Source organism: Anguilla anguilla, chromosome 3 (genome assembly GCF_013347855.1).
Source record: "Anguilla anguilla isolate fAngAng1 chromosome 3, fAngAng1.pri, whole genome shotgun sequence".
NCBI classification, from domain to species: Eukaryota; Metazoa; Chordata; class Actinopteri; order Anguilliformes; family Anguillidae; genus Anguilla; species Anguilla anguilla.
Genome location: NC_049203.1, coordinates 16,278,141 through 16,297,422, shown reverse-complemented (window position 1 = coordinate 16,297,422; position 19,282 = coordinate 16,278,141). Strand labels below are relative to the sequence as shown.

Here is a 19,282-nt window from a genome sequence, read left to right as displayed (position 1 = left end):
CAGGGACAGACAGGACAAAATCCATTTTAAAAGGAGGGAAGTGACTCATCTTTCTGAGATGCCAAGCAGAGCAGACATTGGATGAAAGAGCCGAGGCTCCAACCGCTACCGAAATCCACCTGGCCCGCATTTCCTCCAACCTCCTCACTAAACATGCCACCCCCACAACGACCTCACTCACCCCACCCCCCGATTTTCCCCCCGATTCTACTCAAAGCCCACCCACAACCCCCAAGTCACTAACTGAAAACCCACAATCAGGGGAAACTACTCCTTACTAACATGTTAAACTACATCACTTAGGTAACTGATTGCCCTCAATTCCCAACATGATGCAAACACCTCTAGCTAAGCTAACTGAGCTGACTCTGACCATCACTCCCCCATGGGAAGAGGTGGGATGGGGCTAATTCCAATGCAGGGGCGGGGCCACCAGGTGTCCGGCAGGTGAACACTTACTCTCCAAGAAGGGGGCGGAGGCAGGGTCAGTCATGTTCACGCGAGAGGAGAGCAGCTTGTAGACACTGCCGTGTTCACCGTCAGGGAGAAAGTTCAGGATATTTTGATCCACCATATCTGACTGATACAAAAGGCACATCCGTCAAATTCAGCAATCCTGGGATCTCATCAACAGCATGGGCATCACAAAGATTTTACAGTCTCCACTGATTGCCCCACTTCTACTGTTTCTACCCTGGAAATCCGGGCAAAAAAAAATTGCTACTCACTGGCAAATGGCCGGTCAGGGAGGAAACGCTATCTGAAACATATATTATGTTTCCATCCGTTGTAAGTGCTATCAGGAAACCATCCAAAGCCTTTGGAGAGAAAAACTGAAGTCAAGGAAAACAGTGATAATTTACTGACCACTTACATCTGCTCAGAAATGGCAATACTCCAGGGGAAGACCGGCAAGTCTGGTATCACAGAGTTTCAAAATTCATACTTACTTGTTGCCCGAAACCAGGCTGAAGTGGGTAATCCTTTACATGACATGAATATTTACTGAATGCAGTCTTGGGTTAGCCCCCTTGCTCAAGGCTGCAATGGCAGTTCACATCGAACTAACAACCTTCAGGTTTTTCCCAACCCATTCCACAGAAGTATAGTTCTGCACATTGTTTGTATTACTATAAAGAGTTTTGGGAATATAAATAAACATTTTAAGGCAACATTCAGCACAAGTCATCATGACTTTATCTATTTGAAATAGGATTGGTGCTTTATCATTAGCTGAATCGTAAATTCATGAATTGTAGCGTTTAGTTGTGCTGATCCTGACAGTGGAGGCCGAGTACTCAGGCTCACCTCTAGCATCAGCTGCGTGAACTCCTCGTTGCTAAGGAACGAGGGCTTCCAGTCCTGCTGGATCTCGCAGGATTCCGTCTGGGCACAGAGCTCTGATGGCAGGTCAGAGAGAGGAAAGGGAAGGGGAGAAAGGATTAAAAACACGGCAGGTTTCGGAGATTCCTGCCAGCTGGATCCAGGCCCGGCTAGAGGGTGGGACGTCCCAGGCCATTATCCACGAATCCCTGCACTCAGCCCCCCGGCCGGGGTCCGTTTCTCAGAAAGTAAACCCTAGGGAATGCTTATGGTTGGACGTTCAGGGTCATGCGTTTGGGAAAACTGTTCTTGGGGTTTGCTGAATCGGTCGAGCGTGCAGCATGTTTCGGACAAGCTCTTTGATGCGTTACACACGCTAGGCATCATGGGTAAGTGGGAGGAGCATTACAGTGCATGCGCGATGCCTTACGCTGTGTGCGCAGTGCGTTAGGTCATGCCTGTGGCGTAATGTCCGTACCTCTCTGCTTCTGCAGGAAGTGGATGGTTCTCTGCAGGATGGTGGACTTGTCCATCTTGCGGGGGTAGCCCTGACTCTGCAGCATGGTGCACAGCTCCTTGATGAGGACATTGAACTGGTCGCGACGTTTCTTCTCCGATTTGTTACGCGACGCCCTTTTTAGGAGACAGGAAGAGTCAAAATGGTGAAAAAGCACTAAAAGCACTAGTGTGGAGAAAAAACAGCTGAACAAAGCTTGAAGTGAACTGAAAAATTACTCCTTGTAACCACAACACAGCTAGCCTCTAAATGCTCCAGTCTGTACAAAGCCAGTGATGTTTTGGTCAACTTGAGCATCCTCAAGACTCACACAACCCAGTGTAGGGCTCTCTTTGTGTCTATAGGGGGACCCCTGAGGTGTCACTGTGTGTACATCATGGGACCCTTTCCTTTAAAGCTTCAGAAAACAGCCTTCTCTTTTTTGCCTGCCTGCTTGCTTGATCACCAGCCCTTTTAATATAATTTGCACTTGTATTTGCATTTTGTGAGTGTGGATTCCCCTGAGTAGGAGATCTTGATGAGAGTGTTACCGTTTCGCCCGGTCTTTCTCATCGTCTTCCAGCAAATCTTCCACACAGCTGCTGGAACTGCGAGGGAAGAGAGAGAAAGCAGAGCCTCCTTTATTAAAGACACATTTTCATTGGCAATATCATTTTATCAATAACAGCATGGAGTAGGAACATACTGTACCTATGATAAAACATTTAACTCCAGGGCTGGGTTACAAACAGTTCCTTGTGGAAGAGGAGTTGTATTTATGACAGTCTGATACTGCAGAGTAGTTCATTTCAAAACTAGAATAACTGAAGATGCTTGCTCACTGATGTTGCACCTTTGATAATATCAAGAATCAATAAGACATACATAAAACATGTATATAAGCAAAACTTATATAGGCATCCAGCACCTAGCCTTTCTTTATTTTATGAATAAGGGCAATTGTTTTGAAATACTATTACTCACTACAAGCACTATAATAATAATAATAATAATAATATGTTAATTCAAGGTATTCGATGGGAAAAGAGCTCAGTTCTGGATGGCTGTTCAGCTTTGTGTGATGTTATTTGCCTGTAATTAACCAATCAGAGCTGAGCAGCACGGTACGTTCTGACAGGCGCACTCACTCCCAGTCCCTCTGACCAGGCGGGCAGTGGTTCTCGAATTCGGCGAGGCTGTCCATCCTCACTCCTGCTGCCATCCGGGCTCTCTCTGGCGTCTGGCGAGTCCCATTCAGACCGCTCGTCCCGGCGCCGTCCCGTCTACCCGCGATCGGCCTGCTCCACCGCGGCCGGCCGCACACGCGAGGACCCAGACCTGCGGAGCGACAGCAGCGTGCGCGACAGCGTGTTGCTCCGGTTACTGCAGGCCACGTCAGCCAGCGCATTTTACCAGTGCTCACACAAACTTTGAATCAAAAAGATCGAATCTCCAACTGTAAGGGTCACGAGTTCAAGGGAAGGCTATCGTGACTGACCCATTCTCATACTCACATTAACTTGCATACAACACAGACAGCTGTGTAGTTGTTAGCGAACTTAGCTAACAGAGGGACGCAGATTTTATACTTGTGCGTGGAGCTTGAGCTGCAGATATTTAACCTGAATTTTATGACAACATACCTGGCTGCATAAATGGACATGTCAAAAAATAAGCTATAGTATATGTCCCTGCAGAAGGGTATCTATTGAGCAGGTATATTAGATGTGTATCTATTCTGTCATGCTAATAAAACGTGTGACTGTGTGAATTTCTGCCATACAAGTTTTTCATTTCCTGTCAAAAGATACACAATGCAGTACTGCCACCCTATCCGGCCCCACCCCCCTGAACGAAAGACACACTTCATATGGTGGAAACATCCTGGCCGCCATTTTCCATGTCTCATGTCTTTCAAACGAGGCTATCCCTGTTTCCACTGGCCTGAAACTGCCACCCTCTCTGACAGACCTTCCCAGGGTGTGAACATACTGTACAAGTACCAGATCACATTTCACTTACTGCATCTGCTATGCCTGTCTGCAATGTATAAGAGATGGCTACAAGGTGTCAAGTCAGTGTATGAGATACAGCTAGCAGTGCTCCAGCCACTGTACAAGAGGCAGCTATGAGGAATCCACTCGCTGTAATACAGGTACAAGGAGCCCAGTGTGTAAGAATGTAGGCCTTGCTGTAATACAGTAACGTGCACAGGATTAGAGGCCAGTATTTACATCCTTATCATAATGAGCTTTGCTGCAGTGAGTGTGAAGGGCTCAAATTAAGAAGGGCAAAAATAACACAGTGTTGGTCTCACCCAGCATGAACTTCCCACACCGGCCTGGTCGCCAAAGCGACCGAAATGTCATTTCACTGCTGTGTGAATTCTGAAGCTTGGATTGCAGGGCAAAGTTGCTGCCGCCTTTTTCCAAGGGTCACAGAAGCAAGACAGTGGAAGCCCTTCTATACACTTATATTCAATCTCTCATTCCAGCATTTTATACAACAAACACGCACGTCAGCATTGGACATAGCTAAGATACAGATAAATAAAGACATGTCCTATTGTTGCTGTTGTTGTTGTTAGTAGTAGTAGTAGTAGTAGTATATATTATACAGGTTTTAACCCTGGATTCACACTCATCTGAAAATAGCCAATGAATAATGGACTATCATAATCTGTTTTCAAACCTGTCTCTATGTAAGGCATGATGGAAAAGCAAACTGATTACAGTTTTTTTTATAACCTCTTATTTCTAGACTTGCCAATCAAACTAGAGAGACACTGCTAAGCAATGTATCTCACTGCCTATAGCAGGGACATCCAAGGTTATACATGTGCAGAGGCAACCATCATGAGTAAATCCAACATCTCATATAGGCTTGGTCAAGTGTCTGAGCTGTGCTTCTGTCAAAGACAGAGTCGAAATGCTCAGAAGACAATAGACTGGGCTGAGACAGGACTGATAGCTCTAATAATTAACAGCATTAGGACAGTGCGCTTTTTCCGCTGTGGGAACCTTTAGCATGTCTCTTCTGAGACAGCACATCTCCTCTCATCTGTGTGTGTGTGTGGGCGTGTGTGTGTGTGTGTGTGAGTGTGTGTGTGTGTGTGTGTGGAATGCTGACAGCGTTTGTAACATTACACAGGCTCATGCTGATGGGGGAGGGCCAACGGGCAACCATCTTGCTATGTAAAGAAACAGATTCACAGCAGACTCCCATTTCTCCCATCTTGTGGAAGGGGTACTATTACTGCTAGTACAGTAATGGTTCAGTACAGCAATAGTTCTTCAAAAAAACCCTATTCGTGCTCCAACAGCCCATTCAATATACTACTAGTCACATGTTCAACTGTTTTCTTTCAGCAACTAATACTCTCAGAACTAGCTATGAAAACATTTGTGAGCTTTCAGCAGCCCATTTGGAGAAAACCTGAGTTACAAAACCTTGCAGGCACTGCTACCCTCCAAGGCCAGGCCTGGGTGGTGGGCAGTATGTGGGAACTTATGCTAATGAAACCCCAGGAAGAATGGATAGTTAACCTGTGCAGTAGACTAGACGATAGGCGGAGATTAAACAGAAACTTTGAGCAACCTGAGAAGTGCAAACTCAGCTCCTGTCATGGGAACTGGGCATCAGGCCTTGGCTTGGACTCAAAAGGCAGGCTTGCTCGTGATTCATATCCTGCCTGATGCATATTACTCAGGCTGAAACCGGCATGGCAGCCAAAAACATCTAGCAGCTCTGATGGTGGTTGGTTTGTCGAACATCTGTTTTTTGGAAACAGTTGCAAGGGGGAACGCAGGCACTGTAGAATCATGACATTCACCAAAATCCTTTGGGTACACAGACAAATGTCCCAAACTCTGCCTTTATCTTAAATTTAATTGACATTAACTTACATCTAACTCCTCACACTCACTGCTCTGATTCACAAAATTTCAGTGTCAGACACCACATTAAGCAGCTATCTGATCATTCGATCAAGTATATTTCAAATACGTATAAACTGAGGATGCTTGCTAAATCTGTGTAATATTAAAAAAATGAAAACTATTCTATATTACGTGCAGTTTAGATCTGCCTTAAGCACTGGCATGCTTAAGGCATCCTAATGCGAGCAGCTTGCTGTTGATACGTTGGTGGGAAAAGCTGTATTGGAGTAAACAGAGTGGGCATCCTTTCTATTTAAGTTTGTAACGTTAAAAAGAAAGGATGCCCACTCTGTTTACTCCAATACAGCTTTTTCCACCAACGTATCAACAGCAAGCTGCTCACATTAGGATTTGATAAAGGCAGCTGGTGATTTAACATTGGTGATTAAAAACGGCACTGGAGTAAAGTCCACAGCCTTTCATTTAAGTTTAATTTGCATGTCCTTTGGTCTGCACGTCACCAAAACAAGGTGTGGGTTTTTCTTTATCACTTTGTATTTTGTCTAACAATTCGACAAAAGCAAAATGGCTCAACGGTGACCTAATTGCTAAGACACTTTATAGCTCATACAAGCTCTGGGGCTATCAAGATCAGGATCAGGTTAGGAAAGCAAGGAGGCTTTGGCAACCGTAAACCTCAACCTATTGTGGAACTTAAAGTGATACCGCTTATTCAGCTAATCAAGGATGTGATTTTACAGGATTACAACCGCTCCAAGTGTCATGTCACACAGAACAATGGACTCGCCCTGTACGGTCGCACCCCTGAAACGCAGCACCCCACAAGGACAACTTGCAGACGTCTCAGCCTTTGTTTTTGATGCAATGTGAGAAAAGATGTTAAAGAGGAGGACGTTCCAAAAGCTAATAGCTGGTCAAAACAGTAGTCTGTGAAAAGTGCTTAAACAACCCAGCGGCCTATTATTCTAAGCTGAGATATGACCACAGAAAGGCTACTCTGTTTCTAAAAGCACGCAGGCTTTCTGACCCAAACAGCTTCCAAGCATCCATGGCTGTTCATATCGTTTCAGCAGTTCCTGATGCTTTTCTTTCACCTTTTCCCTACTCCATTCTACACCCTCAGTGAACTGTCAGCACTGCTTGTTTGTCCAGAAATTTCTATTCATGCTTTCAAAGGAAAGCCTTCGGCAGCTAAATCTACAGCAAACAATCCCCCTCATAGCCAGTTCGTCAGGTAGAGTGAAAAACACTATCTTTAACCTACTGTTTTCATAAAATTATATAGCACAACGACAAGAGAGAACAAAAGATAATTTTGATGCAGCGTAAACACATTTATAGACTATCACGGCAAGGGCCTGCCTGCCTTATTCTCGACGCCCCCTGCATGATGAAATTATTGCATGAAAATTGTCAGTCCCCACGGTCTTTAATCTTTACCATAAAAGAGAACTGAATTTAATCTGTTTTTCTGCTGTGTGGTTGAGCCTGCCTTCAGAATCATCCCTGTCATCCAAACAACCAACAGAATCATGCATGACTTGCTTTCCTGTTTTGCATTTAATCACAAAACAAGGACTGTTTCAAAACAAATAAATAATAAAAGCTAATATATAATTTTATAACAGATACGATACACAGACAGATAAATGGACAGATATACTTATGAGTGTGTGTTTGTGTGAGTGTGCATGTGTGTGTGCGTGCATGCGTGTGTAAATAGGTGCATGTACATTCATAAATCAGTGTGCTTCACTGAAGCTATTCAATGGCCAAGGGTAGCACAGCAGATGATGTGAATGTGGAGCTGAAGAAGCTGAAAATAGTTGTAATTGATCGCAGTACTTCTCTACAATCCATCCACAATTTCTGCATTCAATTGTTCACCAAAGCCTATTTGTAAATATCTGCAAATGTCTAATAGTTTCCTTTCTTTTTTTAAATCCCACTAAGGAACTACGGAAAACTGATTCAAAACTTGGGTGCGGAAAGGTGATGCTACCCCATACCCAATTTAAGAGAGAATGTATCGAATGTTCCTTAAGAATATTTCACGAGTTTCCCGCAATACAAATCTCTTCTTTTTTACCTTACAACAAGTAAGGTATGCTGACAAAAATAACATACATTATAATTAGTTATGAATCTATTATCATCGTCGTCAAACTCGTCATCATCATCATCATTATTACTATCATTTCGCACGAGTTTTATTAATTCTGGAACAAACCAACGGAACAATACGTTGCCATCTGCAGGCACACTTCCTGCAGAGCCTGCACTAAGAAAGCGCATATTTTATTTTGGTGCGAAACGCAATCAAATCTAATTGTATCTTAACAAGCCACGGTTGCTAGCGCTACTCCGCTGCGCTCGCAATATTATTCATGGAACGCAGCGCTTTTTCCTCCCATACCAGAAACATGACGACACAGACAGGAAATATTTCTGACCAGGTTCATTTAAATATCAAATTTAAGATTTCAATTTACGCTCAATAAAACAGCTTTATATTGTAGCTGAAGAAAAATCGATTTCCCACCAGAGGGGGGAAATGGATTTACACAATACACACTTCAGTTAAGTTAGCTGGCTAAAGAGTGGCTATGGAGGAATGCTCTTGGTCCTATGTTGTCAAGCGACATTTACACACTACTTTAGTCCAAGAACCTTCAATTGGCCATTCGCTTATAACCTTCGCTGTTAGAAGCTCATTTTGAAAACCGGACTAAAACTGTAGGAACTCGCCTATAATGCAGCAAGCGAACTACCACATACTGTACACAACCGATAGGTAGTCAATAACCCGCTTCCTATAAAAAAATACACTACCACGGGATGGTTGGAAAAAAATATTATCTGTGCAAATATCCATGTGCATGCCAAACATGACATACCTTGATTTAATTTCTTTGGTTTGCTCCGAGTCCCATACTTCAGATCGATGTTCCTTTTCCAACGCTGCCCACATTAGCCCCAAGTGTAAGCTCGACTTCCTAACATGACATTCGGACAATTTCAGTGAATATGTTAAGTGATTTGGAAATATGCGAGCATGTACGGTTGTAATAAAACAAAAGCAGAAACCTGGTCTAGTTTCTCGGCACATAAACGCTGCGTCTTTTACTGTTTTACTCAGTAGGAACGTTCAGATGTGCGAAATCTTCTCTCCGGCTCAGCGCGAACATCCTCCGTAGGCTGATCCTGGTAAACAGGGCTGGCTGGAGCTCGCTACTGCGAACTGGAGAAAAGTAGGTCACTCAGCTCATTGCTTAACGACATGATCATTAGCAACCAACTGGAGCTACACTTCGAACTTCGGAGTTGTAGACGCAGGAAGGGACGGAAGAGAAAAATACTCAAGTTATGAGTCACAGTTTTATGAATCACTATGTTTCTGTTTCCCTTTTATTATAGAAAAGGATGTATTTTCGCTCCACATTTCACCTTCGAGGACTTACACGTATCTAAGCAATGTTGCAAGGGCATATATCTGGAGATCCAGACAATCCTAAACGAAACTCTTGTTTTGACAGTTCCCTTGTCAAGGCTGATGCTGCGAAGTATTTATAGCCTCTATAGCACTTTCTGCATGAACACAAATCTTCCTACGGTAGGAAGATTTGTGTTCATGCAGAAATCCTACGACAATACTAGTCTTTTCCGGAGGTACGCTGGGCGAGGCAAATTTTTCAATAGATTATACCAGCTTTCATTCCGTTTACATTGGCATTAGTAATAGTATTTGTATTCCTGTTTTTCAGGTGTTGTGTATCTATAGGTGACCTTGATTTAGTTTCTGACTAATCACAACTTTTCAGTGGAATGAAAATATGTCTTAAAGAAAAGACGCGTGGGCACACATAGGAAACATGAAAGAGCAGTAGCAATCACTGAAATATGTGCACGTTCCCAGAAATAATCCATACTATGCCTGCAGCCTGCACTGATATTTAAAATACATTTATGAAATGGTAATACATTTCAAATGTACTATAAATACTATACTAGGGGACTATTTGAGCAGAGCGCATGACAACTTTTTTCAATAATTTGCTTTCCCTATCCCGAGCTCGTGAAGGTACCAGTATAAGACATTTTCGTCGTATCAAACACGTGAAGCTCAATTATATGTTGGGTCATTGCACACCACGCAGAAAGACACACTTTAAAAAATGAAGTAATTCGTGATTTCGCCATGCGTCCATCGTACTTTAGCTATTTAAACAACACACTTTTGTTAAGTTCATATAGTTCATATAGTTTATAGTGTATATAAGTACTCAGTACCATTGAACTATTTTAAAGAAAGGTTCACAGTTAAACTGATACAATAAAATTATACAATGCAGAGATATTTGTACAGATTAACATGAAGAATTCAGATTATTTATTATTTATTTTTATAGCCGGGCATGGCTAAGTATATGCTATGTGCACAAAAACATCTACAAAGAGATAGATCAACTTTGGCAACATCGTTAATCTTCTGCAGTGAAACACACGCTCTACTCCAAAAGCACAAATATTGTTCTCGAGTGACACAGCTGCTCTACTCCCGTAACAGACATCCGTCTGATGCCCTTCTCCGGTAACATAAATACTGTGCTCCAGTTATTGATACTCGTGTCCGGTAACACAGATATACTTCTCCGGTAACACCGATACTCTTCTAAAGTAGCAGATACTCTTGTCTGGCAACAATAGAGTAACTCTGGAGCAAAAAATCATTTTAATGAAGATGTACTGAATCTCAACAAAGTGATTTTTTTTTCTTCTTGAAATGTAACCACCTGAATACCCATAAATATTTCCCTGGGAAAATATCCAATCCCCTTTGATGCCAGGGCATGAAAACACTGCTTCCAACCAACAGTCAGATCCCAAAATTCCCTTTCCCACATTGTCTGGACATTGAATAGGAAGCAGTTTCTAAACAATTTACCATTTAAGGCATTTATAATTCTCCAAGTATTATTCCAAACGTTTTGTCTCCTTAAATATTGGTGGAAATAAGCAAGATTCTCTCTCTCTCTCTCTCTCTCTCTCTCTCTCTCTCTCTCAAAAGAAACTAGGGGAGACAAGCTGGTGGCCCTACTTAAATGACATCACATATCCCATATCCTCCATACACACCCCTTGTATGACATCACAGACACCACATCCCTTCATATACATCCCTTACATGACATTGCACCATATCTCTCCCATTTAGCAGATGCTTCTCCTGAGTGACTTGCAATGCAGCGCAGAGCTCTCGGATTGAAGTGAAATAATTCCCCACAGGGGAAAAAATATATTCCCAATAGAGATAGCATGTGCAAAAAGTTTCAGCCATTAAACTACATTAAATTAACAACAGCAAAGAATCACAGGTTCTGAAATGAAAAAAGAGAAAAAGTTGCACCTAATTTGGTGCATTCCAAGAAGATGGGTCTTGAGTCTGCATCGGAAGTTAGCGTATGTCTGCTGTTGTAACTGTCCTGGACAGTCGACATGACCAGGAACTCCAGACTCTTAGAGGGGGAGGAGCCAGATGTTCCAAAGTTGCAGAACAGAGGGGGTCTGGTTGATGTGTATGGTCTGCTGATAATCTAATGAAAGCATGAGAAGGCAGTCCCTGTGGTAGCACGGTAGCAGTCAGTGCAGGGGTTGGGGGTGGGGGATGTGATGTGGAAGTATTTGGAGAAAAGAAAAATGGGATTTGCTAAATTATGCTATCCCAAACAGAATGCTTTGAAGAATGAAAGGCTGCAAATACTTAAGTCACCATCTTGAGCAAACTGTTTTTACAGTCTCTATTTCCTGTAGGCTTCTCAAAGGAAAGGAATAAAATGTTTTAAGATTTCATTGTCAGGGCAAAGAAGTCCTGCATAGGCTGCCGCTTGTATTTGCGGAAAAAGCAGGACAATCTGAAGAACATTAGGCCTGGTAGTGGGCCGAAGCAGAAGTGATCCACCTTGCAGTCCTCTTTCCATGTGGAAAAAAAAACTGCTTCAAATCCAGTCGCAGTTCCAGTCAAGACATGTGAAGATTCCTGTCTTCCTCGCCAGTGAAGATATATGACGTTTTCTCTTTCCCTCCAAATATACGACGGTTTCTCTTTCCCGCCAAAGTCAACATTTGTGAAGGACTGTCAACTTCAATTTCACGGTTCTTTTTTGGGATGACGTTACAGTGTTGCGAAAGTAAATGTGATGTGACAAATAACAACAACAGTAATTGGCAACATAATTACATAATTATATTGCTAATTTAATAATAATAATAACTAAATTCTGTTGAGGCAATAATATACTATAGAATATGCCACAATTATATTTGAATTGTGCATTAAAATGAGCAGAAATATGTCATGTGTAATTTTGTACCCTGAAGAGATTGTGTTGACTGCTTTTCACTTGAAGATTCAACAAAACATGCAATTTGAACAAGAGTGCACACCACTATATACACAGCTATAAACTAATGTAATAAGTTTACACACTATACTTGCCGGTGGACTAGCTTTCCTATTTCAACTGCATAAATTATTCACTTTGTTATTGATGTGTTTGTTATACTGCTCATGAGGTACTGTAATAAGGCCTGTTAGCACTAACTCAGAATCAGCACATGTAGCTGAAATATGACTGATCAGAAAAAAAAACTGTTGCTGTGATTGTGTTTCTATGGCAACAACATCAACAAATAACTTAATGTAGCAAAGATTTACAGTGCGTACACATGCATATCTGCTTGTATGCATGTGTTTGTGTACGTATATGAATGAACATGTGTGTGTCTATGAACATTTGTGCAAGAATGTAATGGTGAGTATATGTCAGTGTGCATGTGCATGTGTGGTTACGTGCGTGTGTATGTGTGCACTTGTGTGCGTGGGTGTGTGTGTTTCCTACAGGGCTGTTTTCTCAAATGTTACTGGCAGGGTTGTGGAGTACAGTGCAGGCTGTAGTGAATGATCTCATATTTAAACCATTAGAAATCAATCACAAGGACCACAGCGATTGTTGCCGGCACCTCTCTTCCTTCACAAAAAAGAAAAATCAAAATAAAAGTTACCACTCTTGTCACTCCCATAGCTCAAGCCCAGTTAAATTCTACAAAACTCCATGACTTAACTGTTCTGTGTGCTACGGGCTTTGAACTAACTCCTGGCCAGCTGAAAAAAGCTACAATTTAGGCCCTTTCAGTAGCCACTTTAACAATTACCTCAATGACAAAGCAGATAAAAAAATGACAGAGCTTGAAATGAACTCTGACAGACTTATGGGTCATTCACACAAAAAGCACAAAAAGCCGTTCTGCCGTCTGCTAGGGCAAGTTCAGAAGCGCTGCCACATATGTGAAGGCGGTTGGCCTAAGGAATCTCCACAACTAACTCTAGCGAATAGTTCCTGACAAGTCATGTGCACATGGGTGAGCTAGCTAATTTCAGGATAAATTAGCTAGCAAAGGTGTATGAAAGGTCACACTTGCTCTAGCAAGCACTTCTTGTATGAAAGATCACACTTGCTCTAGCAAATGTTGCACTCAGGGCGGGGCAATCTACACAGTGTGCGTGTCCACACACGGAATATGAAAACAATTGTGCGTTAATATTGTTTTTTTCTGTTCTTTCAAAACAATGTCCCAACGGAATACATTTTAGAATACATAATTTGTATACATGCATTTACTGAAATTTCATTTCAAATAAGCAATTTCATTACTGACATTTCTTATATTATTTATATTTATACTTTGTCACAAATTTAAAACATGCTCAAAAAGCTATGGTGGTGGCATTGAAAAGAATAAAACATTTCTGTGGATGGTCCAGCTACTTTATTTATTTTCCTCTAAAATTAACTTGAGTGAGCTGTGAGCTTATTTATAAATCTAAATGGATCTCACGTTGTTGTGGTGAGTCATAAACTTTTTAATTAAGGGCGTTGTAATTGTGGTGCCCAGACTTTGTTGTTGTGTTTTTTGTAAACAGACCAAACTATGTGCATGGCAGCAGCTATTAAAATAAAATGAAAGATCCCTCAAGTTCTCATGTGCATTATCAAAGTAAAAGTACAGTCTAATTAAATAATCTGGGTAACTATAATTAAAGTGACCTGCTTTTAACTAAGCACAGGGCTGCATGATTTTTATACATTTGACATAATTTCAAATGACAGCTTAATTAGACCTGCGTGTCAGGGCTAAACTCGACAAACAAAAGAAGAGGCTAATGGAACCATTTTCCAATCTGGCTGTGGATGTTGACGCAGTCAACAGCACTGCACAGCATCACCTGGCATTATCCTAGCCTACATCCCACAGCCCATGAGATACTGATCAAAGGAAACACAGAGCATATTCAAGCGGTCAGCATCGATAGCCACCTGCTCTGTTCATTTTCTCTCCACACTTCCACGCACACTTTCTAAGTAAAACATTTTTTTTAAAAATCAGTTATCAGTTCTTGTACAATTTTCCCCCTGCGTTGTATGCTGGGATAGCTCTGATCAGACTGGTGAGGAGCATCGCAAACGATTCGAGAAGAACTCCCACATTTATTTGCATTATTCAGCATCCGCCCACGCGCAGATTATTATCTCCCTTATGTAGGTCAGGCAACTGGATAACGGCGTGACATCCGTATACATAAATGAGCTCTGAATGTATTAAAACAGGGTGGCCCTGACACACCGCTTGCGCTGACTGAAACACCAGCCAGCTCAGGGTAGATATATTCTAGCCTGTGGTGTGACTGTTTCAGCTTTCTCTGCTCCAGCCGACCCAATGTGACACCGGCACTGTGTCACTGGGGCCTGTGAGTAGCAGCCTGTGTGCACAGCCTGTGAGAGCAGTAGCCTTCGTGAGCAGCAATAGGCTTTGAGAGCAACAGTAGCCTTAGAGAACAGCAGTAGCTTTGTGAGCAGCAGTACCTCTAGTGAGCAGCAGTAGCCTTTGTGAGCAGCAGTACCTCTAGTGAGCAGCAGTAGCCTTTGTGAGCAGCAGTACCTCTTGTGAGCAGCAGTCACCTTTGTCAGCAGCAGTAGCCTTTGTGAACTGCTGTAGCCTTTGTGAACAGCACACTGGGAACTGGTGAAGACACAGGGTGCTATCATTCGGGGCCTGCATTTCATTTCCTGCCCCACATCACACCTTTCTACAGCTGATCTTGCATCGCCATGGCAACACTGGCATATGCATGTGTGTTTCATATTCATGATCATCGTAACACTAATTCAGTAAAAGATGACAGCAGACTCTTCTGGCCACTAGCAGCTGCCTCTACCCAGGGTGACTAAACCGTTTTAGACATGATATATTTACAACTGAACGGAAAGGTTAACTAGCAACAGTGCTCCACTTGATTCCAGCTGTCATGTTCTGTCATTTTATTATTATTACTACTGATATTTAGCAAACTCTATTAACCATTTACAGCTGGAGATATGCTGAAGCAACTTAAGTACCTGGCTCAAGGGTACAAAAGCAGAGTCCTACCTGGGAATTGAACTGGCAACCTTTAGGTTATGAACCCAGTTTCTGACCCATGATACTACACTGCCACACTGTGTAGTATAATGGGTGCCCTTAATCACTGCCATATAGTGTTTCATATAACATATAGCCTAAGCCACCGAAATCAGCAGTGACTAACAAACATTTTTGTGCATGCGAGATGTGTATCCCACAGTGCTTCTGTGATGTGGCACTCTATGGGCTACTGATCAAGTCAATATCTCCATCCATTGGTCTTGCCAACTAATACAACCATTGTGTAATCTAGGCCTGGAAGCGATTCAGCTGCCATTCAGAAATAACGCTTGTAAATTGTAGTTAACAACGGATGCCCATGACAACAGGTAATAAATGTGAGTAGTGCTTTTCAATCCAGCCACCTCAAAGCAAGTGTGATGTACAGCAATTATTTGACAACAAATAAAACTGGTCTTGCTTACTCTTTGGTAATAGTCAAAATGGCTAAAAATGTCTCAATTTGAGAAATATTATCCCAGCGTAACATCCACTCCTCTCAGGGGGCTACTGAGGCCATATGAGACCAGCAGTAAAACTGGTCTGTTCAAAGGAATTCAAAGGCCAAGTCTGGGGGGAAATGGGAACTTCAGAAGGCCTACCTTTCTGAAGAACACGTCTCTTCAATTTTAGCTAAGGAAGGAAAGACTTCTGCAATCACTTAAATAGCAAGCCATCTCACCTCTGCCAAGAAAGCAGCTGGTTTAAATCCATGCTGTCTAAAGTACACTGTCCCTGTTGTACATTAATGAAGGAAGAATCTGTTCTGTAATATAAAGTTGTCTTTAAAAGTGACAGCCCCTAATTCCCTGGCTAATGCAACACATATCAAGGCAGGAGGATTTAAAATGAAAAATGTCTCCTGCAAGAACCTGAAAAAATCATACATTGAACTAAATTCTACAGCACTGCCACTCTGCCGTTTTTTTTTTCTTTTCGTTTTGACATTTTCATATTTTGTCCATTTTTGCAAAGCAGCACAGTAACCGGGTACAGGTTACGACATTATTTTGTTGTAACAAGCGGTCCAGAGTTAAGCTCAAGCCCTGTTTTCATCATGAGGCATGAATTTATGAATTTATCTTCCATGAGTCCTGTGGTGAGTGGAAAAAGGGGAAAAGGACACACAAGCGCTCTTTGTTTTATGGGTCTGATCGGCTCACTGAGGAGTTCGCGTCTTCAATTCTGCCACAAAGCCACCCCATCATGGAAAAATTCTGCATGGAAAACTGCATAAAATAAAATGGCTTCAGCTCGGTCAGCACCTGGACAGGAAAACCAAGTTGGTGCTGGTGGGGCAGTAGGGAGCGGTCTTCTCTCTAGAAAACCTTGCGCCCCAGGACAGTCGGGGTGCCGCCAAGATTCTGGGCCCCATGAAAATATCTCACAGTGGGCCATCCCAGAAAAAGAAATTGTTACGTTTATTAGCACATTGAAAATAAAATATTCTATTGATGTCAGTTTCAATAACTGATGAAAAAGGTGATTAATCCTATATATTCTAACCTTTCTCATGGCCCCTGTCAGTCCTAACTTTCCCAAATACTAACTTTCACCTGCATAGGTCATGGGGGCACTGGGTTGTGGAAGGAGCCATCCATAGAATGAGATGCTAAACCAACTCACTGTGGTCATTAAAAGATTCCATGGCACTTTTCAAAAGAGCAGGGGTGTTAACCCCTGGTGTCAATACCAAAACCCCATAAACAATGGTATTCCACATCTGGTCAAGGGCAGGTGCATAAGACCCCCTGTCTGGAAAACGGTCCAGTGCTAGGGGTGTTGGACGAAAAAAGAAAGTAATAATTTCACACCAAAAAAGACCATACACTGACCTTGGGAAAAGCATAAAAATTCAACAGCCATCTGACAACACTTTTCACTCAGAACCATGCCCAGTATCCAGCCCCCAGCCTCCCCACCAACCCCCCAACCCCCCCCACCCGCCCAAAAAAAAATCTCTGTGAGGATAATCGTGAAGTGCATTGTTATTCAGATGACAGCAGGTGGGTAGTGGGTTCAAGCACAGAGAAACAAGCAGAATCGTGATTGTCGCACTGGATACACATAATACAGTTTACCTCAGTAAAGATGATGGGGTCCCAATAAGGGGGCTTCATCACTATGTATGTGTTTACACTTTAAAATTGACATGTCTGCACCCCCCCCCCCTCCCCGCCCAAACACCTCCACTCCCCAATCCCTGCCCTGTACTACATTACAAAAATGAAACAGCAGGTCTCCAGTCACCATGACACAGCATCCAGAGTATCTCCATCAGAAACAGAAATGAGAGAGAGAGAGAGCAAAAAAAGACATCAAACAAGAGAGCGTCGCACACTACTTGTCTATGGAAACGGAGCAGGCTGTACTGTGTTACTAGGTCAGTGGCCTGTTACGCACGCCTGAGACTACGGCTCACACCCGTAATGATTCACTGAATGTGATGCACAAACAGCCACTTCCTCAAAGCGCAGTCTATTGAAAGGTGGCTTAGCCTTTCAAATTTAGTCACCCAGCGGGAGGAGCGCGGCAGTTTCCTTTACAGTGCGGGTGAGCCCTGTGAAGCAAATCAATGGGGTCAAACTCTCTGGTGGGAAATAAAGGTCATGTGGACTTCAGCTTTTTGGCACAACCATTTGTCAATAGAAACACTCTATTCAGCACTGAAGGAATATGACTCACCATTAATAATATTAATTATTATTACTATTATTAGTATAACACAGAGAACACACTCAGTCCTGTACCACTAGCTAGGTCTGCACGGCAACAAACAGGCCACAAATGGAACCCCAGCTCCTTCCAAGAGGGGGTGGGGAGGGCGAAGCGAGGGTGTGGCACATTGGGGCGGCCAAACTGCAATTAAGATGCATGGTCAGCCTGAAATCATTACTGCAGTTTGACATGCCTGGTGGGGTCGTGCGAGAGTTTCGGTGGACAAGACCCCCTCAGGTGGTGATTTTACATGACTTTTCCCTTTGTTCTCGATTATGATGTATTTTAAGGAAGGGAAAGTTGCATGTCATATGCACCCCAGCTGCAATATTTCTGGAAGGTTCTGGCAGTTATTGTATTATTGGGACATTAATTAAAATGATATTCACAGTAGGCTATCACACTTATCTTGCTATTATCAATGCTATTATCAATGTCCCTAAAACTGTGTTTTGCCTGTGGCATTGCTGAACTCATAAATGTATACGATGAGTTAAATACAATAGAGAGCTCAATAATGTTTGGGACAAATACTTTTTTTTTCCTCTTCATTTGGCTCAGCACTCCACAATTTTTGATTTGTAATCAAAATTCTCATGTCTTTAAAGTGCACATTATCTGCTTGTATTTAGGGGTATTGTTCTAAATATTGGTTTCAACATGTAGAAATGACAGCACTTTTTAGACATTTCAGGGCATTTCAGGGAGTTTTAAAAGCACACCATGAATGGTAACAAGTGTTTCACCCCCCCCCCCCCCCGTTGAGGTAAAAATTTCCCCGAAATCAATCAAACTGTATTTGATATGGTGCCCTTAACAAAACACTTGCTACAAATCTAAAGATCATATTTCATATAAACAATTAAAGACTGAATGCAGCACAGTGAAATGAGAGAGCTGATGAAAGATATGTTTTTGATACTGTAACAGTATCTGGGCAGTAACGGTTGCATATTCATTCCATTACATCACAGACTGATTCACAGAAAAGTTGCGGAGCCACGCTTCCTGACGTTAGCCAACGTCTCCAACTTCAGAACACCATTCCAGCACTGCGCCAAGAACAGGTGGTTCGCAGGGAAGACAGGAGCGCAATCCACATACAGACAACGAAAACTACTTTTTACAGTTTACATATGATAGATGAAAAACTGCTAAAAAAGTGACTACTAATGCACTAGAAAGTAATACACTAGCCATGGCCTCGAGCCAAAATGAACACTTTCTTCCCTTTGAACATGAGGTGTAGGACTAGCGTCATGAATCAGGCGGTTACGCTATTTTCAGTGTATGAGCATGGAAAATATCCCCCGAGGACAGGGGTTCT

The 19,282-nt window shown here is 42.4% G+C and overlaps 1 protein-coding gene across 4 annotated transcripts in view; it reads right to left on the bottom strand.

The window, feature by feature from the left end:
• Positions 1-19,282, bottom strand: part of LOC118224396 (neuronal PAS domain-containing protein 2-like) — a 43,347-nt gene that overhangs the window by 15,823 nt on the left and 8,242 nt on the right. Inside the window, exons 1-8 of one of the 4 annotated variants that reach the window (XM_035411899.1) lie at positions 8,806-8,980; positions 8,616-8,714; positions 2,968-3,157; positions 2,371-2,427; positions 1,802-1,956; positions 1,309-1,400; positions 729-818; positions 460-580 (exon numbers count right to left, since the gene is read on the bottom strand). In XM_035411899.1, the coding sequence (XP_035267790.1) occupies positions 460-580; positions 729-818; positions 1,309-1,400; positions 1,802-1,956; positions 2,371-2,427; positions 2,968-3,041 (589 nt within the window). In that variant the 5' untranslated portion in view covers positions 3,042-3,157; positions 8,616-8,714; positions 8,806-8,980. Of the gene's footprint in view, positions 1-459; positions 581-728; positions 819-1,308; positions 1,401-1,801; positions 1,957-2,370; positions 2,428-2,967; positions 3,158-8,615; positions 8,984-19,282 lie in introns of those variants that run through there. The other 3 variants (XR_004764632.1, XM_035411901.1, XM_035411900.1) reach the window with 3 other exon arrangements.